The sequence below is a fragment of the Beta vulgaris genome, chromosome 7 (genome assembly GCF_026745355.1).
Source record: "Beta vulgaris subsp. vulgaris cultivar EL10 chromosome 7, EL10.2, whole genome shotgun sequence".
Lineage (NCBI taxonomy): Eukaryota > Viridiplantae > Streptophyta > Magnoliopsida > Caryophyllales > Amaranthaceae > Beta > Beta vulgaris.
Window position 1 is genome coordinate 60,501,113 of NC_079208.1, and position 25,668 is coordinate 60,526,780.

Consider the following 25,668-nt stretch of genomic DNA (forward strand, 5'->3'; position numbering starts at 1 on the left):
ATATAGTCATTGGATATAATGTACATGATATATACCTAAATATACAATGAATATGTTTTTCAACAACTATATTAATTTCTTATTAAAAATTTATAGTAAATTAAAATATCATATCAAACTCTTGTAATTAAGGTTTTTTTTTCCAAAGGTAAGATGAAGGGGACTCATTTGAGGGGGATAAGAGGAAATCCTCAAATGACACGAGATTTGATCCTTAATTACACCTTAGTGATATAAGGTGAGAAACGATACCACACTACTCCACCACCGCAACCTCTTGTAATTAAGGATAGAGGAAGGGAAAATATTCATTCACAATGTGTATATACATATTGTATATGTATGGATATTGGCCAACAATAGAAATAAAATACTAGATCTTGCATTGCATAAGGTCAGCTTGTTCTAGGATTCTCTTTATCAAGCCAAATACTTAATTTTGGATGTCATTTTCCTTAACCCCACCACTAATATCCTTCTCTCTCTCAGGCAAAAAAAAACAAAAAAACCCAAAAAGATATATAATAAAATATTGACAAAAAGAAAATTCTCATTGACATAGAATTAGTGACATCAATTAAAAAAAAAAAAAAACCTTTTTTTCTAGTTTTCCCACATAAAAAGGTGGATTTAAACCTCTCCATATATACCTACCTAAGAGTTGAGATACACAAGAAATAAGAGAGTTAGCTTAAACTTCTACCATGTAAATAACATGGATTTGTGCTTTCAAGCTCCAAACTTCATTGAATGGCTTAAGCCTTCTACACCTTTAAATTCTCCATCATCTTTATCTTCTTCTTCTTCAACCCAACAACAAGTTCATAGTAATAATAAGGTTACAAATTCCATGATGTTCATGATGAAATTGCCATTATTCTACAAACAACATCAAGATGAAGAGGAGGAAGAAGAAGAAGAAGGCGAAGGCGAACTCGAACGTGAGACGACTTTGCCCCTCTTAAGTAGGCTTATTGAGGCAAAGGCAATGAAGGAAGAAGAGGGTAATCATGGAATTTACAAGGAACAGTTTGATGATGATCATGATGAAATGGAGAAAGTTACAGTTGCTTTGCATATTGGTTTACCTAATAGTAGTAGTAGTATTATTACTACTAATAATCATGAAAGTTTGTCTAATGATGATGATTTAGTAGAACGCAAGAATTTGAAATTAGAGGGAGAAAAAGAAAGTAGCATGATTATGATGATTAATGATGATCATAAAGAGAAGATTAGCATGAATAATCACCATTATTCATCATCATTTAACACAGAAAGTAGGTTTTGGATTCCAACACCAGCACAAATTCTCATTGGACCCATGCAATTTGCTTGCTCTATTTGTAGCAAAACTTTCAACCGTTACAATAACATGCAGGTTAGTTCAAATTAGTAATTTTTATTCTTCTGATATATACTTAAATGGCCTTTTATTGATGTAATTATGTAAGAGATATTGATAGAGCTTTCAATTTTGATAATTGAACCAAACTTAAATTTATTGAGAATAACTTGAGCTATAGGCCTAACTAAATAATCCACATTTGATTTAATTTGACCTTTTATCATATTTGATTTGTTTTTTTTATCCATATGAGCCACGAAGGCAGTACAAAGTACAAAGAAGGGGAAGGGGGATTCGAACCTATGACCTATCGTTCACATCACCTCAATCTTAACCACTAGGCCAAGATATCCTTGGTATCATATTTGATTTGTAATAATATTTAGTTCTAGACTTTTTGATATATATTAGCCCAATCTCAAATCGAACTTAAATTAAAGTCAGCCCGGGCCTATTAATCAGAATTGCCAACCTTAGATAATATGTATATGTATATGATACACAGTCTCTTCATATGAAACTAATTGTCACTGAAATAATGTAAATTGAAACAATAATGTGATGGCTAAATCTAGACAAAAATAGTAATATATGTGATTTATTGTCTAATTAGGCGATCGATACTTAGTCGTAATATTATATTTGTTTTCATAGTACACTTATAAAAAAAGTAAGCAACGTTTTCAAAATAACAACACAAATATAAATTACACAACCTTTTCACTTTTATGTGGTGCTATTTGATTTGAGCCAATTTTGAATTTCAAGAGGACTTTAAGGGATAAGACAAAGAAGAAAACATGAAAATTAAACCTTTCCACATATTAGTTAGGCTTTATGTTCCCGTGCGTTGAAACTATGCTAGTAATCAAAGTGCTTTTCTTTAGTTGATATTAGTTAGGTAATAGGTATAATCAAAATCTTTTATTTGGCTCATAATTTGCTTAATTTCTTATTTTTCATACCGATGTTGATCATATATATATATATATAATTAGCACAGTCAGCAACAAAAAGGATGAATATTTATGAGACACATATTCTTAACTTGAAAATGATATGAGTTGAAAAAATTACAGCAAGAAGGATATATCTCTAGGTACTAATTGAAGGGTTTCAACTAGTTCACACCATAATATCATGTATTATTGTTGCTTTCATATTAATAAGTAGAAAAGTTTTGCATTTATAAGGAACTTACTCATTAAACAATATAATTGATCATTAATTCTTCTTCATGAGCTTGCCTATAGTACTCCATCCATTTCATATTGTACAAGTCCTCTATGATATTAGACACCATTTTTCGTCATTCACAACCATTCATTTCTAAAAAATTACTTTAAATTAGGAAAAACTAACCTGAACAGTCATGTACAAGTGTGGAGAATAATTGTGTTAACCTTGAGTAGGTTAACCCTGGCATACATTGAAATTTTTTTTAAAGAAAAACCTAGGATGTGATACCATGTACAAGTGTGGAGAATAACTGTATTAACCTTGAGTAGGTTAACCCTGACATTCAATATATATAGTGTTTACAATAGAGGCCTATGACTAGTAACAGACTATTCTATCCTTTTACATACAATGTTATCTAATAAGTCACACGCGATGTCTATTTCCATGCATCATCTTACTCTAAATTTAAACTTGGATATGTATAGATGCATATGTGGGGACATGGATCGGAGTACAGAAAGGGACCAGAATCCCTAAGAGGTACACAACCAGCAGCAATGCTAAGACTACCATGCTATTGTTGTTCACAAGGGTGTAAGAACAACATCAACCATCCAAGAGCAAAACCCTTGAAGGATTTTAGGACTCTACAAACTCACTTCAAACGAAAACATGGAATCAAAGGCTTTATGTGCAGGAAATGTAGTAAAGCATTTGCAGTTAAAGGTGATTGGAGAACTCATGAGAAGAATTGTGGCAAACTTTGGTATTGTATTTGTGGTTCTGATTTCAAGCACAAAAGATCTCTTAAAGACCATATTAGGTCTTTTGGTAAGGGACATTCCCCTTATCCTTCACTCGAAGGATTCGAGGACGAGAAAGAGTGCATCACAAGTACTGGCTCTTCTGAAGACGAGTAGCCAAGCATGATGCCTAGTACACTAACCTGAACTCGACTCGTTTACCTTTTAAGTTTATGTATGATTGTTGGTTTTTATGATGCTTATCAAGGCTTGTGCTCTACAACAAAACATTTCTCAAGAATGAGGAGAGGTTTGTTTTGGAGCATATGCTATTGTATAAGCAAGCATAGTAGAACTACTTTTATTACTTGTATGTTTAGGAGTTTACAATTTGTTTTCTTATCTTGTTTCTTGATTAATAATAAGTAGAGGATCAATACAAAGTGATGAAGCTGAAGAATTTTCTCCTACATCTTAGGATGAGAGATGAGCGAAATTAGTTTTGCTAATTAAGGTTGTCCTCCAAATGGAGAAAATTTATCAGCTTCATCATTACTTTGTATTAACCCTAGATAATGCAAAGGCTTGAATTATATTGTTGTAACTTTAATTTGTGGTTTGTTAAATTTCTTTGTACCTTTCAATGACAATTTGAAGTTTGTTCAAAAGTTGAGTTTTTTTTTGTTGATGAAATACGACAACTTAAATTAAAATTAAGCGTTAGTGGCTATAAGCCTTAGTACAAATTCATTCCATAAGTTCAAAATATAACTACGGGTGGGGATAAACCTAGTTCTTTTGTATTCTAGCTAGTTCTTCCTCGAAATGTATTTATGCTCTATAAACCCTAACTTTATCTCATAAAGATCTCTAAAAGCTAACTAGGTTGTTAGATTGGTTTCCATCATTCATTCTTAGCGTGTAGTTGTTCTTTTTGCTAATGATTTATTCTTAATAAATTTCATATGACAGCAGATAATAAACTTCTCCATTTTTTGTGGCAACCTACGATATACAACGTTAACAAGTGAAATTGAAAATAATATTTCTTTCATGTTATATGGGATCAAACACTAATTGACGAGCAAAAATTAAACTCGAGTGGTCGTTTTATTGAAGATAAAGTAATATTTCATTGGAGATTGAATTCCACATATACTACTATATATTTCTATTTACTAGGAAGTAAAGAAAAAGTTATTTCGTTGATCACTCGAAGCAAAACATTCTAAGAAATAAATATAACTTACTATATATTTTTGCAATCAGACCACTTTACATTCTTCCACTTGCTAAGAATTTTAACCTTCTTGATATTTTTCATGTCCACCAAATAAGGACTAAGAAAAGGCAAACTAACAACAAATTGGGAGCCGAAAAACATAATTGGGATAATCTTATTTATTTATGCAATGCACAAAATGAGATTATTGGCTCTTCAAATAAAGAAATTGAAAATAAAACATATAAGGAACTTTATATATGGAATGCAATAATACACAAACAAGAAGTTATTCGGTCCTCGTAGGAACTAATTAATTTCTGACCGGGATAACCAACGAGGAAATACTAGAAAACAATGTAATCAATTAGCGACTGTGTCCTATATGGAGAGTAATTCTCTTTTAAAGTTCAATTTTGCGAAAATATTTTTTCTAAAACAAACCACAAATTTAATTTTTTTTGTAAGATGAAATATATTTTTCATTTTCCGATATGCTTTTTGAGATGCATAAAGGTGGTGGTGCAGTAAATGAAAACAGGGGGGTAAAGGAAGATGGGAGGGCCACCCTTATGCATCTCAAAAACCGCGTTGGAAAATGGGAATAGGTTTCATTTTGCAAAGAAAATTAATTTTGTGGTTTGTTTTTCCAAAAAATGCTTTAAAAGGTTTCTTTCGCAAAATTGAACTTTTAAAAGGTTTTTTTAGGCAAATTTTCCTTCTCATTATGAATATCAATGAACAATGAATTTGTGAGTGACTGAAGGACGACCTTATGCAACTTTTCTCTTTGAAATCACATGTGCATAAACTGATCAAATACATCAAAATTAACCTCAAAATCCTTTTAGAAATACTCCATCTTCATGGATGCGAGGCTGTCCCATAATATATTTTACAAAGTAACTCTGATTTCGCATAATGCTCTAGTACAAACTACTTGCATTTGGTCTTTAAAATTGAGTAGTACTCCATCTTCAAAATCCCATTGAAAATGAACTGACGGACAAACAAGGTGTCGCGCACACGATCAAACCTGTAATTTCGCGTGTCGCCGGCCACACGCAAGACGAACTGTTACGAGTTTACATTTCAATTGTCCTAGGAGAAGAAAAATGAGTCATGATTAGTTGAAGATAAAGGTGCAACAGTGCAAGTCAATATTGCAAAGATTAAAAACCTGAAAACGCGTAATTAGTTCTTCCTATTACAAACCTTAATTTCAAGAACAACTTTCATGATATCTGCTGGTGATGTCTCACCTATTTCAATTTCATATACGGCAAGAAAAATAGAAAAGTTTGCATTAGGCCACTGAATCAAGTCGATTTTCTTACTTTTTTGGTTTATGTTTATTTGACGTGAGAAACAAGTCAATATTTCTAAAGTAGGAGTATATAATAAGCATGTTGATTTCCATCATAGGAATTTGTAAGTATCTAATTCAGCAAATTTAGTGCTAATATCATCATTTCATTTATTGAAATTGTTAATGTGAACGATTGAGCTAGCAGAGCTTAACATGAAAATTAAACACAATCTGTTTAATTACATCGCTATGTACGGATCAAGTGATCTAGTCCAACATATTAGTAGTATTATTTAGTTGTTCATTTGTCAATATCATATAATATATATGACATCATAATTGGTCTACTTTTTATGTTAATAATACTAGTTTAATGTTTATTTATTAGTTATACATGCCCCATGCTAAGGGTCTGTTTGCCTGTTTGGTGCGGAGCAAGCTTTTGAGGTAGCTTAGTGTTTGATTCAACTAAAGCACTAAAGGTGTATTCGGCAACAATAGCTATGGTGGTATCCTTTATCTTTGAGAGTAGTTGTTAGCTACACTGGTAGCTGTTAGTGGCTGGTGTATAGCAATTAACAGTCAAAGTAACGGTATAAAATATTGATGTTCTGTAAAAAAAATTGTCAAAGTAGTTGTTTACAAATAACTAATCAAAAATTAAAACAAAACTTTTAATATAAAATATATACCGCGGTTAAAGCTACAAATTGTAACTTTTGACAAACACGAATTAAAACACTACTTGTACATTAAAAAGTAAAAACTACTCATACCACTAGTTAACCAAACACTTCTATTTTTCTTAATTAGTGTTTTGACCGAGTGAAAACACTAAAAGCTACCTCAAAAGTTTGCCCAAAACACTAAAACTACCTCAAAAGTTTGTGCCAGACAGACCCTAATTAAGAAAAATAAGAGTATTTGGTTAGGTTGTGATGTGGTCAGCTTTTAGTGATAGAAATTGTGCTTTATTAGTGGACTAGTGGTCGTCAAAAGCTAAAATTTGTAACTTTTGGGATAGTGACCTAGTTAGTGATGTATAAATTTTACATTTACTAGTTATAACAAACACAATAAAAACAACAAGAATTAAAGAACAATCGATCACACAATAATTTAACGTGGTTCACTAACAATGTGTTAGCTACATCCATACAGAAGAGAGGACTTATTTTATTAGGTTTAGGTGAGAGAATACAAATTACAGAATTGAAAGGCAATTTGGCAGCTAACAGCTACACACCAAGCACTAACCGCTATCACAATAGGCAACATCTTTATTTTCATATCTAAAAGCTACAACCACACGACTTCCTTTAGCAAACATGCCCTAAGTTAATTAGTTTTGGTTTTTGTCAGAAACTAACAGTACTCATACCCTATATTTTCGAAATTTTTCTGCCCATCGTATTTGGTCATGTCAAAATACTAATTTTCTCCCTTACCAGACTAGAACTTCAAAGAAGTATCCATATAGTGCCTCATCCTTTTGGACTCATTGATAGCAAGGGACTGTATAAATGGAAGTACAAGGATCAGAAACCGATATAATAACAATCATACTACCGTGTGCAGGGAGTTGTTGCAGAGGGAAGGACACCTTCAGCTGAAAAAGTGAAACGGGATCAAGTTCGAGAGGCTGATATCCTGGCAAGAACAAGTCGCAAAGAGAGTGCAAAAGACATTACTTTTAAACATTTATGTTTGTCTTATAATGGTGGGATCATCGATCCCTATACGAGCTAAGACTAGCTAACGTAATTGCTTGACCTTTTAATATATCGTTCCAGTTATCCAAAAAAAGTATCCATGTATTGTAAGAATAATTAATCATTATTATCAGTTTATCACTTTATCATTCTCAATATCTCAAGAGTTGGCTTTATGTGAAAAGAAAAAGGTACTCCACAAACCCAATATTACATACATATTGGGTACAAAAGCTAAAGAAGGTAAAGTCCAAAATGGAGGCTCCAACTACTCCCAATTCTAAGAAATCGGACCCTGCATATAGCAATAGCTTGAGATAATGATTGTCTAATATTTTACGGAGAGTAGTCAGTCAGTAGATACACATACATTCCTCTAAATGAGACAACCACAACTTTGGTCTCTATATTCTTTTTGTGCGAACCCACCCATCTCTCTACAGCAACATCTAGATAACACGATACAAGCATGACGTCAAATTTGCACCTAAGAGAGAAAAAAAAAATTTAGAACTTTGTTAGCTTAACCCATTTCTATTCTTATTTTTTAAACATCGGCAAAATTTGCATAGCAGAAAACAAACAAATAGATATTTAGGACGTACTAATACTTGCACCAATTTACTAGGTTTTGGGGAATCCTTAACTTAATTTCTATTTCTTTGAATTCACTCTTTGTTCGTAATTAATCATATATTATACTAGGTAATTCTTGAAATATGCTCAATATTTTTAATTAAATGTACCTCAAATGTAAATGTTTATTCAATGCTCTATCCCCTCCATTTTAGAATGTAAAGTACGTATGATGTTTAAGGTCAAACTTTGACTATTTATTACTCTCAATTCACGTTGATACCTAAACTTAATCGTCGGCCAGCTGCTCTCCCGTCGCCGCATAGGTTGTAGAATTAGTTTTAGGGTCTTGTAGTTTCCCTTCCCCCTCCCCCGCGTTTTCCCCCACCCCGCTCTCATCGCTCCCCTACCCACTTCCCCGCCCTATCCCCTGCTCGGTGGTTTGTGTGTCAGTTTTTGCCCTCCCCCTCCCCTGTGCATCGCATCTCACTCGCTCCTTCTTCCCTGTGCGTCAACTCTCCACCCCTCCCCCACCCATGTGCATCGGCGTTTTCCCTCCCCCTCCCCTGTGCGTCAGTTTTCCCTCCTCTCCTCCCCTATGCGCGTCAATTTTTTTAGTTAGTCAGTCACCCCCTCCCATCGTTGTCTCCGTGTGTTATCGTCCATGGTCCCAGTCCTCATCCTCGCGTCTGGTAGGCACAACTCCCCCATTCATTATTGTGGTTGTTTTGGAACGTGACTCATCATATGATCATGAGCTCAGAATCCCGAGCGATAGCAGATCGTTGGGATTGCTCATGCTGCGGCGAGATGTGACGCTCGCCGGTGGTTGATTGTTGTCCGGATCGTGATCGTCATCCGCTTCTTCTACCACTTCCATCAGCCATCCGAGGTTTGCGTCCACCATCATAGGCACTAACTAGCTACGCCCCCCCTTTATACGCGACTTTGTATCAATTTTATTTATTTATGTTTTAGGTGGAATGTACGGTCTCTTAAGGCTCCGGCCTTTAGGTTTGTTTGTTTGTTTGTTTTTGTTATAACAGACGATTAGGCTGTACTCCCTATTTTAATTAATGTATGATTTTTCGTTGTCAAAAAAATTCACGTTGATAAAAAATTAGTATAAGTATAAGAAAATCATTCTTCATCGTCCATTTCACAATAAATGTAGCATCGGATTTCGAATATCCAATATATCCGATTCAAAAACTATTATTTATCAAAAAAATTCAAATGATGAATACAAATACAAGATTTTGTCAACTTCGAATATCATATATCAAAACCCTACTTAACCCTACCTACAACCATTTTATCACATTCGATTCAAGCTATCCTCTTATATCATTTTTTTTTATCTTCACAATCCATCGTCATCAGATCACTAGGTGAGCAATAAAAAGGCCAACAGTGAATATAAAGTGTCTTCAAAATAAAGAGGCCATTTTTCTCATATTAGTTGTTTTGAACCGTTGATTTCACACAATCACAATTCACAGTATCACACACCCCAACAGTTATAGTAACTCCCAACAACACAATGCCAAGATTGCGACCTTGAAACGGACGTGTATATATAGCAATGATATTTCCATATCCGATATGGTCCAATACCATGACATTTAAGTAATTTTTATGATAAAAAGTAATATTAGAAATTATAAGTTAAAAAAAATTCATATATTTTTATTTGAGGATTGCTAGTTGAAATCTAGTTGATGTATTAGATGACTAATATGTCATATCTTAACACTAACTGATCATATCAATTAGCTATTATATCATATCCTGACTGCATCTAATCATATCGAGTAAATGTTACATTGTATCAAGTTGCTAGTGAAATTACAAAATGTCATGATATGAGACAAGTTATCCCCTATCGGATATGGGAGAATACTTCCTCGCCCAATTGGTGTATGAACTTAAAAAGAGTTGTTCATAAAGATAAGAAACAAAACAAAAATAAAATATAGAGGTTGGAATTGTTTAGTGAGTTGGAATATGAGAGTCAAATCGGCGGGATCCGCCACTATATGTGGTCGGAATTGATAAAGAGGAAAATTTGTATAAAGTTGAAAACTTGAAATGGGAAATTTAGACACTAGTTTGTATTAGGGGTTAGAAAATAAAACTTTATAGTAAAACATGTTTGGCTACATTTTTGGTGAATTAAAACAATCAAAATCAAAAAAGGTAGTAGCTCTTTTTCTTTCCGTTGGAAATTAGCCAACTACCTTGATTAAAGGCTTAAAGGTCTATATTTAACCAAGAATTAGGAAAGATGGCAATTCTAGAATTGATATGGGTATAAAGTCTATAAATTATTATATTTATCACAACTCCAACTTATATATTTTTTTTTTGGAATAGTAAGATGAATTGTCCTATCGAACCAGAATCTTGCACAGGTTAACCAGGTTCGGGTTAACATGCTAGACACTCTAACGCATTTGATTAATGGTCATAAATAGTACTAATGATAAATGAAATATAGTGTAAATGTGTAAAGAAGTTCTCAACTTCTCACGCCAATGACCATGGGAATAAAACTTTATCACAATATATAAGTTTCCCTTTATAAATTTCCATTACGACCCAGTTTTTAGGAAGAAAATGGATATCTTGAGATGAAGTAGCATTACCACAGGTAATGACATTGTATTTGTAGTACAAATTTACACTATAATGCATTACTATTTCCACCATTTATGACCTCTTACCAAACGAATTGTTAAGAGTAAGGGAATGTTAAGAGAAATTTCTACCCTCAAAGTGCCCCTAATACGAAATGAACCTTTAACCTTAAAGTTGTAAGGCACAATCCCGACCACTAGGTCAAACTTGATTTGGTATGACAACTCCTTAGTGCTCTAAGTCCAAGGTAAGTCCAGTCTCTGAGCGTAATTCTCTCGCTATTGTATATCATGCGTCAAAAAGTCAAAATAGTTATAGTTAGTGTTGGAATAATAGGTCGATCAACGACAATTAACTAAATATTTGGACGGAAAATGTTTCAGTTAGAAAATGTCTTAATATGTTGGCTGGACTAATAGGTGCCCCAAAACAACATTTAGCCTAGTTTACTTCAAGAAAAACTATAAAATATAAAACTCCGAACACTATGATAACACATCAATGATGCTAATTTGATCCAAAGAAAACTTATTGAAGTATTTATAACAAGTTTTTACATTACAAATAAATAAAAAGAAAGAAATAAATTATCCATAAAATTAGATTAAACTATGATGTCTTATAAAATTGGACTAATAGAAATGAATTGACTTATTTCTTTTTTGCTAATACAATTACTAAAAAAAGAAACCGAGACACCTGCCACATGTCAACCCCATTCCTCCCAAAAAGTTTGTAAGAGATCTCAAACTCTTGATGTGCACGTCATAATCCAACCATCAAGCTATAATTTCTACTTATGATATAATGTAAATTATCAACCACAACCAATTACTTCCTCCATTTCAAAATAATTGCACCATTTGTTTTTTCACGTTTGTTAAGACATTTTTTTGAACAATAATATCTTTAATTGCATATAAGTAAAAATTATAAAAAGTTGATATTTAAAATCCCCGTAAGGAAAGGCTTGTCAAAGTTGGTTCACGAATAGACCAAATGCCAGATGGTGCAACTATTTTGAAACGGAGGAAGTACATTGAAAAGTCTTATCAAATAACCCGAAGCATTGACTGGACCCAACAACTAGTTCCTCGAAGGAAAAAAGATAAACCATCTCCTTATTTCCTACTAGTATATATTTTGAGCGCAAATCCCCGAACCTTCTCATGAGGCCAATATGGGTCTGCACCCTGAAACTCTACCATAACATTTAAGCATATGAAAATAACTCATACGATATCAGTCAATCAAAAAGTTAGAACATTGCAGAAAATTAGATTGGACACATAATCATTTAAAAACTATTCATCTATACATCTTCCAATGATATACTGTATGACCTAACTCATCTGTTCCTACATAAACATTTTTGCACAAGAAGTTGCTATACAGAACTATGGGAAGAACAAAGGTATTCCTGAACCTATCTAAAGTATAAACTACAGGTCAGAAACTTTGAGATGAAGACGAAGGCGATATCAGGATGTATCTCATGCTTCTTCTACTCAAGTCAGAAATTAATCAGCAGTCCATTCCTTCTGCATTTTGGTGATTCTGTTCAACCAACGGTCTAAACTGCTAGTAATATACCTTTCCTAGAAAATACTGCTAGTAAATTACCTAATGCTGAAGGTGCATTTCTTGCCAGGTTGAATGATGAAACTGCGCTGGTGCTGTCCCTCGAAACATACTAGGTGTTACGTTATGAAAGGGTACTGGAAACATATTATGCAAATGTGCAGGCCTTGTATTTGAAGTTTCCTGTCACATATAAAGTATGAAACTGGATGAGAAGGTAGCTTTTAGCAATCAGAAAAAGACAACTATTCACATATAGGCTAACACGTAAATAGTAATACTATGTTACTCCAACTTCTCATTTAACCTAAAGTACCCATGTCGGATACTCAATACTCAGACATGGGTATGACAATTATACACTTCATTCTAATGAAATTTTCATATATGGCCATGTCTGATACTTCTAGGCATCTAGCTGACTCCGAGTAACATAACTCAATATCTACTGGAATAAAGAAACTTGTCTACGCAAAATTTGCTATGCATGCTTATATGAATTCTGAAAGTCTCAAATTTGAAGTTGCGAATACTAAGAAGATAAATTTACAGTAAAAATCTGACGCACCATTTGAGTAAAACCATGTTCAGGTCCAACTACTGCAATATCTCGGACCAATGGAGCCTGGAAAATGCATGAATCCCCCTTCTGGTGATCAGTTGTCATTTACAAACTATATAGAACATTGATATTAAAAATGTGTGCATGTATCAGTCTATGTGTGTTAAAAAAAGGACATCCATAAAACTCACCCTTCCCCTGATGTTCACATTGATGCCACCACTTCCAACGTCGGTTATGGGAGCAACAGCTGTCTCATTCAATCTTATATCAGGCTCCCCATCACACAATCTTGGATGGCTAACTCGAGTATCATCCATATTGTAATTCGTTGAATAGACTAAAGTAGCATTGGGTCTCAAATCTTTTTCAAGACAACTGTTTGCATTATTGCAATGCTGAAAAGCATCTCTTATAGAAGATACTGCAACTCTGTAACTCTCTATGGACAGGGAACCTTCTTCAGCTAAGATTAAGGCTCGCCGACAAAGATCATTGTACCTACGAACTTTAGCCTGCACCTCATCCAGCTTTCCGCTGATGGAATGCCTACTTAATGCAGCACTTGTCCAGCGCTGTAATATGTATTTAGAAGGGATGCTAAACACACCAGACATCTGAAGAACAACAATAGCATGTCGGCAAAGGTAACCATAGTGTTCAAACAAACGGCACAAACAACAGATCTCAGAACTTGATTCATTCCATTCTACTATGAAATCTTGATTATTCTCAAAATCTTTAACAGTATATGTTATGCCAGTTGAATCTTCTTTTTCCTTCTTTAAGTGGCATGCAGCAGCTCCCAAGACCTCTACCTGAAACTTCTTAAAAATTTCATGTGTGTAAACCCAGGCCATCTGCTTCTCAAAAGGAGATGGAGACTTCAGGTCAGGAGCTTCATGCCATGCATCAAACTCTGCTTTAGCCTCTTCTTCATATCTATCACCTAAAAGAAGCTTGTATTGTTCTAGAAATTCTGTCAAAGAAGATTCTGAGTCGACATATGTATCAAAAGAAGAGTTCAAACATTCAGAACGTGATCTTGTGGACAATCCAGCAAATGATACGCCTCTCATAAATAAAGGCACCCAATGGATACGATTTTCATAGAGTGATCTTAGCCATTCATCATCCCGAAGTTCAAACTTCTCAAGCAACTTCAACCATCTCTTTTCAAACTTTTCCTCCGTCCACGATCTATAAATACATTTATTAAACATTTCCAAAAAATCATCAAGCCAGATATTTATATGGTCTAACTGCTTAGGAATCTTTTCAAATATATGCCACAAACAAAAACAATGGCGGGTATCAGGGAGAAGCTCTGCAATAGCTACTCTCAGTGCATCACTGTCACCAGTAAGCATAACTTGAGGAGGTTGTCCACCCACTGCTATGAGCCACGTCTGAATCAACCAAAGAAAAGTATGCACCGATTCATCTGCAATCAGTGCAGAACCAAGTAATAATGGTTGAACATGATGGTTAACTCCAACAAACAGAACCAGTGGGATCTTATAGTTGTCCCTAACATATGTGGTGTCCAAAGACACTGCATCACTAAAGTAATTATAATCAGTTTGCCCTTTTGTATCAACCCAAAATACATTTCTCAATCGATGCTCTTCATTCAAATCCACAGCGTAGAAGAATTTTGGATCCTCTTCCTGCATATGCATAAAAAGATCAAGCAGCATTTGCGCATCTCCGGCATCTAAAGACAAGCTCCGTCCCTTGCTATGTTGGCTTCTTTTAAGACTGTCTAAACACCTAACATTCTGATATGCGCTGAATTGTTTGGATACAGAAGCCAAAATCTTGCGTCTGCGCATTCGAACATCATTCTTCAGTGGGTCAATATCCCTATGGCTTCTAAAGAAATGGGCTTGTGCAGGTAATAGTTCGTGGTTATGCTCCTTGACAAAATTATACACATACCAATTTCCATCTTGCTTTCTTTTCACATGCAAGCTTGCCTTGCAACCTATCTTGGGAGAAGGTCGTGGATTTATAGCATCATCAGACTGCTGTTTGTTCCCATACCTTATGCACGAAAATTTTGCATCAATAAATTCCTTTGAAGCCCTAGAACGGCGACTACTCAACTTAGCAGTTCCAAACCCCACAGACTTCGCATATTCCTTATAAAATTCATATGCTAACTCATGCGACTCAAACTCCATGTCTTCGCGAGGCTGCAAGTCTGAGCTAGCCATCGTAGCATTAGAATCCATTTGGCCCTCAAACTCCCAACCCTCCCACGTCTACCATGCAGCTCAATATGAGGATTAGATTACAGACTATGTTACATCCATAATCATCCCAATAAAACTCCCATAATGTGATTACAGTCACAAGGTCACAGCCATTAGCATATTACAGTTCCTGATGCGCTGCAAGGGGGGCACCTTTCATGTTAATACATCTACAGAAAAAAAAGTGTAAGAAAAGTTCAGTAAAATTTTCAAATCACATATTTCTAAACAACAAGTAGATTTTAGTTCCGACTACCTTAAGAAATGTTTTCTCAAGCAGCCAAATACTGACATTTTGTCCACACTCTTACAAAACAAGCAAACAACATAGAAAACTTCAACATAGAGAAATCAACAGTGAACCAGCCACCCTAATATACATCTATATTCTGGCAATTTAGAACAAAGAAACTACTCCCATCATTCTAAAATAAAAATAAAAAATACGCCACATTTAACTAGCTCCCAATTTTAAGAAATTGAGTTTTACAATTTATTGTTAAGTTCCGATTTACACATTGAATAAATCAAAATCTCTAGGGTAATATAATAATATATGGGAAAGTTCAAAGTTTCAAGCTTCATTCTTTTTATCAAAATTCCCCTCATCTAAACTCGTTATAAACTAAACTAAACTTATTTTCCCTTATCTATATTCCTTACCGTAACTGATCTAAGCTAAGTTCATTTTAGAACTAAACTTTTAGCTCCAAGTTCAAATAAGTGCAAATGAAATCATTTGACAACGAAAAATATGCAATTAAGGGCCAATGAGTTCATATAAGGGGTATTCAAGTGATAAGAACGAAGCCCAAATGTACTATTAGGGTGTGTTCTCTTCACCTTATAGAAACAAGTTTCAAGTATAGTAAATTTAGAAAGTTTTTCAATAAGTTCAGCAAATATTCGAGTGAAGAAAACACACCTTTACTTTAGAGATGCCCAAAGTAAAAATGTAGCTTAATCCTTATTTACAATAAAAATACTTCCCCGTCCTGAAATAAATGAAACTCTTCTCTCAAAACACGCTTCACATAAAAGAGAAAAGCGTTTCATTTATTTCAGAACGGAGGAAGTATGTAAAATGTAAAACCGTAAACAATGCCAAAGAATTTGCATCAGCTTATATAGTGACAAGTCTTACATGAAAACAAATTTTAACTAATTAGTACAAAGAAATTAAAAAAAAATTGAAATTTTGTTAGGGCTTTTAAAATTACACTTTTCACCAAATTTTACTGTAGATTTTCGTAACTTCCTTTTTAAAGATTCAATCTTGATGACAGCATTATTAAAGTTGCAGCTTTTTGAGTTGTAGGGTTATATATATCTTCATAAATTGAGAATAGAAACTCCATAATAAGCAATTAGGATAATTATCAACTACAATCTTATCAAATTCAAGGGAAATTACAATAATTTAAGAACAAGCTTCAAGCTCTATAATTTGTCAGGATGTCAAAAATATGAACAAACTATAAACATAATCATATAAATGGCTAAAAATTAACAGATACAAACCCTAAAATTTGGGCGTAAAATATTGATTTGGGAAAAGAAAATACCTGTAGAAAGAATTGCCGGAGAAATCGCAAGAGTGAAGGAGGTGGAGAATCTTTAATAATTCGAAAATAAAAATGGAGATGAAGAATTGGGCTTTGCTTGTTTCAGTCCAAAAAGGGTGTGTCCAATCCACCGGCTATTGGCAGTAATTTTTTTTTACTTTTTTTCAATGATTAGGAAAGATAATTGGTCAGGAGATCAATTCCTGTTATGTTATTAACTTGTATGGCTACCAGTTTAAAATTTCGTTATAAGGTTAAAAAGTTCAAAAATAAATGCATCAATATATTGTTGGGATGAAGATTCGAATTTTGGGTAATGTCCTTCAATTAGAGATAGTACTCCATTGAGCTATCACCTCTCGCTCTAACTATCGACAATAGTGAATTATTGATCCTAATTTTAATGTGATAGAAAATAATAATATGTCATTTCTCTCATATTGATTTATGCAATTTGACTTTCATGGAAACTTTTAAAATACTTATTTTTTATGAGTGGCTTTACGTGAGGACAGCCCAGAAGAAATTTATCTTATCACGAATTTTTGAAAGAGGGTCCAAAAATATATATTGATCAAACCATTAGCTAAAGAAACTAGGTGTATTTTAAGGATGGTGGATTTTATTCGTTGACAAAAAGTAAAGTGTGAAATTCAGTGTTTTTTTAAGGGGTAATTGAGATTTTTTTAAAAAAAACCTCTCAAAAAATATAGTTAAACAACAATAATACCAATTTATTATAAATTAAAAAAAGCACCGCACATAAAAAAAAAATTCCGTGTGAGGATCGGGATTTTGAACCCGACGTGAATCGAACACGCAACCTTCTGATCTGGAGTCAGACGCGCTACCATTGCGCCACGGATCCTCGTTAACGTTATCTACAAATACTGATATATGTACCAATATTCATAGTAATAATTGCATGTATTAGTTAATTAGTAGTATACGAATATTTATAGCAATAACTACTTATTAGGCCCGAACTATGTCCCGAGTAAGAAAAAATTTTATTCATTAATATAATGCTTTATGATAATAACAATAAATATAACTTAGCCTAATGGTTAAGACTTTAGTATATGTACTTGAGGTCTCGGGATCAAACCCTATAATACGCAATTTCTAAAAAAAATTATTGTACATAGATTACATGAACTAAAACTCACTAAGGGTAGTAGTGCAGTGGTCAACACTGCTCTTCAAATGGTATCATGCATACATAATTAATTTTGTAACTAATTACAACACATATTTGTAATTTTGTGGAAACATGGATCACTAAGAGATGTTAGATGAGATGGTGATTCTTTGAAATCCTTACATAAGATCAGGTGTTCGAGCCCAGCTTGGCAGGAGGAGGGTGCCACGTGGCGCATCGACATTGTTACGCACGCCTTTTATTAAATTTTATGGGACTAATTTGAAGATTAATATATTATCTAAAAATTTCCGATAAAAAAAATAAAATTAGAATGATGCTTCTCCGTTTCATATTAGTTGGCACATTCTAACAAAATATCAATAATATATCATTATTAAATTAATGACTAAAGATCAAAGTTTAAGTTAAGTTCAATTTAATTCAGCTTGTACGTTTCAGTTCAATATAGTTATTTCCCTCTTACATTTTTATCGTAATTTAATTCAGATAGATTCAATTCAGCTCAATTCAAAAGAACACTGTGCAACTTATCAATAAAAAATAAAAAAAACAGAAAAATATCTAAAAGTTACAACGAAAATAACAATTACATGCAGATTAATTGGAGAGAGAATTCAGGAGGTGAAAGCCCAAAACACCAGATGTCATGAAAAGAAGAATCTAAAATAGACCTAGGATGACACTTGGCAAGCTCACAGCAACTCTGAAACAGATGTACTATTGAGAGTAAGACAGAAGAGCAGTAATGTTGGAGCTACGTGCCTATTCTTCACTTACTAATTGTTTACAAATACTAAAAATCTTCACTTTCACCATTTTTTCTTGATGTGCATCTTTGTGTTTGCATGAGATAAAAATTTACAAGTTAAACTCTTGTGTTTTCTGCTCAAAGTTCTCCAGGTTTTCTTTGTTTTTCTACAGTTTCTCCAACTATTTAGGAGCATAATAATGAAGGTATTTTTTCATGTCTTAACTTTGATTTTTGTGTAATTTTGCAACTTGTGTTTTGTGCTAGGAATTTTCATGTTAGGGGGGTTATTATACTTATGGTAATGTCATTTAATTAGTCTATATATTTAACCTAGAAGATACAGAAAAATAATACCATACATACAATCATATACTACTAATTTTTCTATCTGTAATCTGTATACTCTATTATTAATTTGGACAGCAGGGAAATGCCTAATATTGTCAATCACAGCAAAAAGAATTTATTTGTATAGTTGAATTTTGCATTTAATAGGAAGCACAAAAAGTATATTATGAGAGTTGTTTTTTATAAAGTAAAGTGAAACGTTAGTTGATAAGTTGTTCAATTTGCCAAGGCTGAGAATCGATCCCAGGAGGTTTAGAATCGAAAAGAAAGCTCTAACCACTAGGATATCCCTTACCCTCGCTCTCAGTGTATTATGAGATTTGCATGTAACTATTTATGTGCACTATTTAGTGTGTATATACACCTAATATAACATCTATTAGCAGGTCATATATAGTTTGAACTTAAGTTGAAGTTGAATACAAAAATATATGATCATGTGGGATCTTTCTTATATTTGTTTTGATTGAAAGTTCTTGAAATGTCAATAATTTATGATATTAATGCTCGAATAATACGTGTATAACTTTTGGTGCGTTATCTTCACCTTAGAAAAATAATCAGTTTTCAAATATATCAATTTTTAATAGCATATAAGTAAGTTCAAAGAAGATGAGTTTAACAAAATTTAGGTGAATGAAAACGCATCCTCTACATTGTACTAGGATGTTGTCACGGAGATGATAGTACAGGTGTCAAATATATCAATTTTGATAGAGTATACATCTATCACACCCCCTCAAGCGAACACAAAAGCTTAAGCCGATGGTTCGAGTCCCAAGAATAGATGTATACTCTATCAAATTTTAATAGCATTATATAGGTAAGTTCAAAGAAGATGAGTTTAACAAAATTTAGGCGAAGAGATCGCATCCTTTATATTTGTACACTACAACAGAGATGATAGTACTAGTGTGAAAAAAGATTTAAGTAATCAAAAAGCCAATGAAGCGGTTAAAAATGTGAAAGTTTCATTGAATTGAAAATGTGTAGGTTGAGACAAGGGCACAAGCGCATGATCATCATGCGGAAGAGAAGATGAAGACAAGGAAGCAAAAGACGAATGAGCAAACGGAACATCAGTCACCAACTAAGAAAGCAAAGCAGGAAAAAGAGAATGATAATGGAACACAAACAAATGGGACAACAACAGCAAGTTCTAAGGAGTATCAAGAGTTTTGTAAAGTCATTAGGGAGAATCTGTCTCCTGATCAAATCAAGGAAATTCTTCAGTTCAACGGCCAGGATCCATCCGGCCCTGATGATTCCGTCATTTCTAGATGGTACGTGACCTCCTTGGACCACATCTACATAGAACTTAATAATGGGTAGTTTTCCAATTTGGGAAGTGATGCATCGTTGAAATCCATCATAACATGCTAGCTTAGTTAGGGCCTGTTCTCCCTTCGCTTATTTTCACTTGAGCTCTCGACAAATACTTTTACTCTCACATATCACTATGAGTTTAGCATTTTTATGCCGAAAAGAACCTGCCCTTAGACATGTTCGTAATCGTACCGAAAAAATTATTTGAGAGATGAGTTAATAATTAGTGAAGTATGTTTTTGCCGAGGATAACCGTTTAATTTTGGGGGTATGCGATAGATTGACACGTTTCCTGAAAGACATGGTATGTTTCGATGAGACGAGATTGACACGTTTCCTAAAAGACATGGTATGTTTCGATGAGACAAGATAACTAGTGAAGTATGTTTTTGCCGTGCATAACAATATAATTTTGGGGGTATTTGATAGATTGAAACGTTTCCTGAAATGTGTAATCGAGCTAATAATTAGTGAAGTATGTTTTTGCTGAGGATAATAATTTAATTTTGGGGGTATTTGATAGATTGACACTTTACTGTTATGTTTAGACGAGACAAGATTGACACGTTTCCTAGAAGACATGGTACGTTTCGATGAGACAAGCAAGATAACTAGTGAAGTATGTTTTTACCGTGCATAACAATTTGATTTTGGGGGTATTTGATAGATTGAAACGTTTCCTAAAATATGTTTCGATGAGACATGATAAGCTAATAAGAAATATGAAAGTACAATTTTGGATGTTTGGAATTGATGGATTTTCTAAATAAATAGACTATAGAAAACTCTGTTCTTAGCAAACAATAGAGAAGGAAGGCAGTTGCTGTTTAGCCATATGCTTTCTTGAAGTAGACATCGCGGTTAGAGATCCAAAGATATTACTGTACCACTAGTAGAAAGGTTGGGAAGGAGACAACTACGATATATGCTATTGTCGCCTTGTTCATGCTTTGTTAATATATACCCATAGGTTTAATCCATAATTTGTTTTGGTGAAACGTCTTGTTGCACAATCTAGTGCTTGACTTGGAAATATTTTCTAATTAATGAGCAGCCAAGATCTGTTGTACTATGGGGCACTTCTGGAATGCAAAGTCTGTGGAGGCAATTTGCAGTTCGTTGGAAACAGTTACTCTTGCACCGGGGCACTAAGTGAATGGTCCACCTGCACCTACAAGACGAGAAATCCTCCCAGGAAGCAGGACCCTATCAAGCTGCCAGATTCAGTATCTAAATCGTCAGTTGCAGATGTAAGTTCCACTCTTACGCATGGTTTTCCGGAATATTTCGATCATTACCATCTCTTACAAATTACAATATGCTAGATAATAATACGTTCGCATTACTTTTTTTCTCTGTGTTGTTTTCAGCAATATGTATAACTAGCAATTGTATCATTTTGAATATAGTGCACTTCTTATAGAAAAAAAGTAACAGAGGGAGCATGTATGTGTAATCATATAGTATCGTCACAAACTGTGATTAGTAATTTTAATAGCAGTGAAGAAGACACAATTCAAAGAAGTTGTTGATTAATCAAAGAAAAAATTGGAATAAGTATTCGGGAGAAAATTAGATACCTCTATAATGACCTTTACTTAGTGTGTTCTCTTAATGGTGGATTGTAGTTCTTAAAGAAGTACCAAGACCCCAGTCAGCGTCATCAGAAGGAGATACCTCCAGCTGATAAGCCTTTCACAGGCATGGTTATATGTTTATCAGGCCGGCTTTCTCGAACTCATGTACGTAAAGAATTGCTTTTCACAAACTATTTTTCCTTGATAAAACTTACTGAAGATGATTATTTGATCAAATCGGATGTTCACTGACTAATGTTGCAGCAATATTGGAAGAAAGAAATTGAGAAGCATGGAGGCAAAGTATCCAACACAGCGATTGGTAATTATTGTTGTTTGTGACTTTTTTGGATCTGTAGTTCATTAGGATTTTAATGTAACCATAAACTCTGGTAGAAATTATAATGTTAAATATAGGCTTGATATATACCCGTTTGTGTTGCAGGTGTGACTTGTCTAGTTGTTTCTCCCATGGAAAGAGAGCGCGGTGGTTCATCTAAAGTATCTGAAGCAGTGTGAGTATTGACTTAAACAATTATAACGGCATAAGTATTGGAAGTTGACTGTCTTATGTAACTTATAAATCTATGTTTTTGCTAACCAGAGAAAGAGGCATACCAGTGGTACGAGAAGCATGGTTAATTGACAGCATCGAGAAGCAAGAGTTACAGCCCCTAGAGGCTTACGACTGTGTTTCTGATCGGTCTAGTTATGGTAAAGGCATTCCATGGGACAAACAAGATCCTAGTGAAGAAGCTCTGGAATCCCTAACTGCTGAGGTATATATCTCTTTCTAAAAATAAACACCACATTGTCATTATATTGAGGTTAGTTTTTTGAGCTGCTTTTGATTTGTTTTACAGCTTAAAATGTATGGCAAGAGAGGTGTCTACAAGGACACTATGCTACAGCAACAAGGTGGAAAGATCTTGGAGAAAGACGGGTTACTTTACAACTGCGCTTTCTCTCTTTGCGACCTTGGGCGCAATATAAATGAGTAATTAGCTCCATCAAACTAAAATTTGTTTCCAACCTTGCTTTTTTGTTTATTTTTGTTTATTTCTACTCATTACTTGTTCTTTGTTCTTTTTTGGTGAAGGATTGTTATTACTCAGCTCATCACGGTCCCTGAGAAGAAGCTACATCTATACTACAAGAGAGGTAGAGTTGGTGATGATACGAAGGCAGATGAGAGGCTGGAAGAATGGGACAACGTAGAAGATGCGATCAAGGAGTTTGCACGGCTTTTTGAGGAGTTAACTGGAAACGAGTTTTTACCATGGGAAACCGAAAAGAAATTTCAGAAAAAACCACAAAAATTTCATGTGATAGATATGGTATGAAGTTGCATTACAAGTTTGTTTTATATTATGTACACTTATGGGTATATTAGATTTATTAATATTCTACCCCTGCAGGATGATGGAGTTGAGATACGATATGGTGGGTTAGGTGTCCGGCAACTGGGAACTGCAGCTGTGCATTGTAAACTGGATCCAATGATTGCAAATTTCATGAAGATTTTGTGCAGCCAAGAGATCTATAGGTACTTGAAATCCATTTGAAGATTGCTGCTCCTTATGTAACTTCCTCTCTTTCTCTTAATACGTCTCTTCAAACAGATATGCTTTGATGGAGATGGGTCTAGACTCGCCGGATTTACCAGTTGGAATGGTTACTGATTTGCATTTGAAAAGATGTATGAATGTTTCTGTTTTCCTTTATGAACATACTTTCAAATGTTTTTCCGTTTTCCTTTATGAACTTACTTTCAAATGTTTGTTGATTCTTGCTCGTACATATTGAGAGTGATTTTATCTCAGGTGAGGATGCTCTCCTGCAATTTATAGAGAATGTGAAGTCGCAGGAGCAGGGCGGTCCAAAGGCTGAAGCGCTCTGGTCTGAATTTAGCTCAAAATGGTTTACGCTCATGCATACTACTCGGCCTTTCATTTTCAAGGACTTCCAAGAACTAGCAGATCATGTATACAATACTCTTGTGCTATGAGCCTATGATTAGATATATACTCTGACCATCTTTTCCTCGTTTGCCTGACTTTTGTTCATAATATACACAGGCAGCTTCTCCTCTTGAGACTGTTAGGGATATAACAGTGGCTTCACATCTGATCGGTGATATGAGTGGCTCGACATTGGATGATCCATTATCAGACCGTTATAAGAAACTCGGATGCAAAATAACTCCCCTAGACAAAGAATCTGATGATTTTAAGATGATCATCAACTATTTGGAGAAGACCTATGAACCCATCAAAGTGGGTGAAATTGTAAGTACTACTGCAGAAGTAGCAGCACATAGTTTGATTGATGTTTTATGTTTTGATTCTTGATATTTAATTTGTTCAGAGTTATGATGTTTCTGTGGAGAACATCCTTGCTGTTGATTTGAGCGCTGGACCCTCTTATGAGGAGATAAAGAAGTTGCCAAACAAAGTCCTATTATGGTGTGGTAAGGAAGTTTTGTTCCATCGTTTGCAAAAATATTCATGTAGTTAATCTTCGTCAAGTAAATTCCTCCACTTATATTGAACAAGATTCAACAAGATCATGTTGTTTCTTTTATGTGGGCAAGAAGATATAGTTGAAGTTTTGTAAAGGCAAAGTTTGTTCGTAACCGATCGAACTCATGCAGGAACTCGAAGTTCAAATCTGCTAAGACATCTGCAGAAGGGTTTCCTTCCCTCAATCTGTTCTCTTCCTGCAGCAGGCTACATGGTACTAATCCTACTTAACATAAACTTATGTACTTGGATCTTTCAATCATCTAGGATTATACCATACTCAGGTAGTAAAATGCGTATACTTATCGTCTTGTTGTCTACTTTTGACAGTTTGGGAGGGCTATCGTATGTTCAGATGCCGCAGCTGAAGCTGCAAGGTATGGATACACAGCAATCGACAGGCCAGAAGGTTTCCTTGTACTGGCGGTTGCTTCTCTAGGGGATGAGATAATCGAAGTTACGAGCCCACCCGAGGATACAAAGTCCTTAGAGGAGAGAAAGGTTGGAGTGAAAGGGATAGGGAGGAAGAAGACTGATGAGTCTGAGCATTTTGTTTGGAAAGATGATATCAAAGTGCCCTGTGGAAAACTAGTCCCGGCATCACCCGAACCAAAAGAAAGCATCCTTGATTTCAACGAATACGCCGTTTATGATCCAAACCAGGTATAACTATATAAAACCTCGAATCAAAATCCATAATTCTCGTCTTTATCGTGTGCTCCTACGATGTGATGACTTATTCTGTCTGTGATATGGGTAATACAGGTTAAGATAAGCTTCTTGGTGGCAGTGAAGTACATAGAGAAAGATGTAGTTATGGATGTGGCAGAATGAAGATGGCCGAGACTTCAACTTTTAGCTGTAGGTTTTTCCTTCTCTTTTTTGGCCGAAGCGATGGCTCGGTGGATAGTTTTTTGCTTGTAGATGGCTAGTTGTTTAATCCTCCCCCAGTATGTTTTTGTTATAGGAGCATAGTTCTCCTTTTGTAAGTTCTTGTACATAGTAGAAAACTCAAAAACCATTTTGGTGATCTTTTGTTCGAAATTCGACTCGAGTAGTACCTTGCTTATAATGTTCTCTTTTGTTTCAAAATCTTGGTCCTTCTATTTGCATAATCTTCAATTTCAGGTTACCTTGAATTTTCAGATTTAGTTAAACCTATGTCAAGTTTTTTACTCCATGGGACTTTTTTTACCAAAACAATTGTGCTTGCTAGCCTACAAATATTAGGGCGTTGAATAGTGAGAATCCTAATTTATTAAAGGAGTGCCTTTTGAAAAT

At 34.4% G+C, this 25,668-nt stretch overlaps 3 protein-coding genes and 1 non-coding gene across 9 annotated transcripts; 2 read left to right on the forward strand and 2 right to left on the reverse strand.

Moving 5' to 3' along the window:
• Positions 1 to 647: 647 nt before the first annotated feature.
• LOC104900327 (zinc finger protein WIP3) lies at positions 648 to 3,877 on the forward strand. The gene is made up of 2 exons (XM_010687725.4): positions 648 to 1,381; positions 3,016 to 3,877. Exons 1-2 carry the CDS (start codon positions 716 to 718, stop codon positions 3,448 to 3,450), a joined length of 1,101 nt encoding a protein of 366 aa, XP_010686027.2. The 5' UTR covers positions 648 to 715; the 3' UTR covers positions 3,451 to 3,877.
• A 6,915-nt stretch (positions 3,878 to 10,792) lies between these two features.
• Positions 10,793 to 16,845, reverse strand: LOC104900328 (protein FAR1-RELATED SEQUENCE 4). Of its 6 annotated transcripts, none has more exons than XM_048648037.2 (5): positions 16,699 to 16,840; positions 13,067 to 15,303; positions 12,882 to 12,962; positions 12,356 to 12,496; positions 10,793 to 11,010 (listed from the first exon to the last, which is right to left on the reverse strand). In XM_048648037.2, exons 2-4 carry the CDS (start codon positions 15,110 to 15,112, stop codon positions 12,356 to 12,358), a joined length of 2,268 nt encoding a protein of 755 aa, XP_048503994.1. In that variant the 5' UTR covers positions 15,113 to 15,303; positions 16,699 to 16,840; the 3' UTR covers positions 10,793 to 11,010. The 6 variants fall into 6 exon arrangements, 5 of the variants coding, with proteins under 5 accessions (XP_048503994.1, XP_010686031.2, XP_010686030.2 ...); XM_010687729.4 differs by lacking the exon at positions 10,793 to 11,010 and adding an exon at positions 12,029 to 12,273; XM_010687728.4 differs by lacking the exon at positions 10,793 to 11,010 and having other exon boundaries at positions 12,029 to 12,496; positions 13,067 to 15,271; positions 16,699 to 16,845.
• A 649-nt stretch (positions 16,846 to 17,494) lies between these two features.
• TRNAW-CCA (transfer RNA tryptophan (anticodon CCA)) lies at positions 17,495 to 17,566 on the reverse strand. The gene has a single exon. It is a non-coding gene; the product is annotated as a tRNA-Trp (tRNA).
• A 1,093-nt stretch (positions 17,567 to 18,659) lies between these two features.
• LOC104900329 (protein ADP-ribosyltransferase PARP3) lies at positions 18,660 to 25,479 on the forward strand. Its single transcript, XM_010687731.4, has 17 exons — positions 18,660 to 18,817; positions 19,956 to 20,245; positions 21,343 to 21,538; positions 21,917 to 22,030; positions 22,130 to 22,187; positions 22,311 to 22,380; positions 22,470 to 22,644; positions 22,729 to 22,862; positions 22,965 to 23,202; positions 23,284 to 23,411; positions 23,488 to 23,564; positions 23,689 to 23,849; positions 23,944 to 24,153; positions 24,233 to 24,335; positions 24,519 to 24,601; positions 24,718 to 25,050; positions 25,153 to 25,479. Exons 1-17 carry the CDS (start codon positions 18,812 to 18,814, stop codon positions 25,219 to 25,221), a joined length of 2,445 nt encoding a protein of 814 aa, XP_010686033.2. The 5' UTR covers positions 18,660 to 18,811; the 3' UTR covers positions 25,222 to 25,479.
• Positions 25,480 to 25,668: the final 189 nt, after the last annotated feature.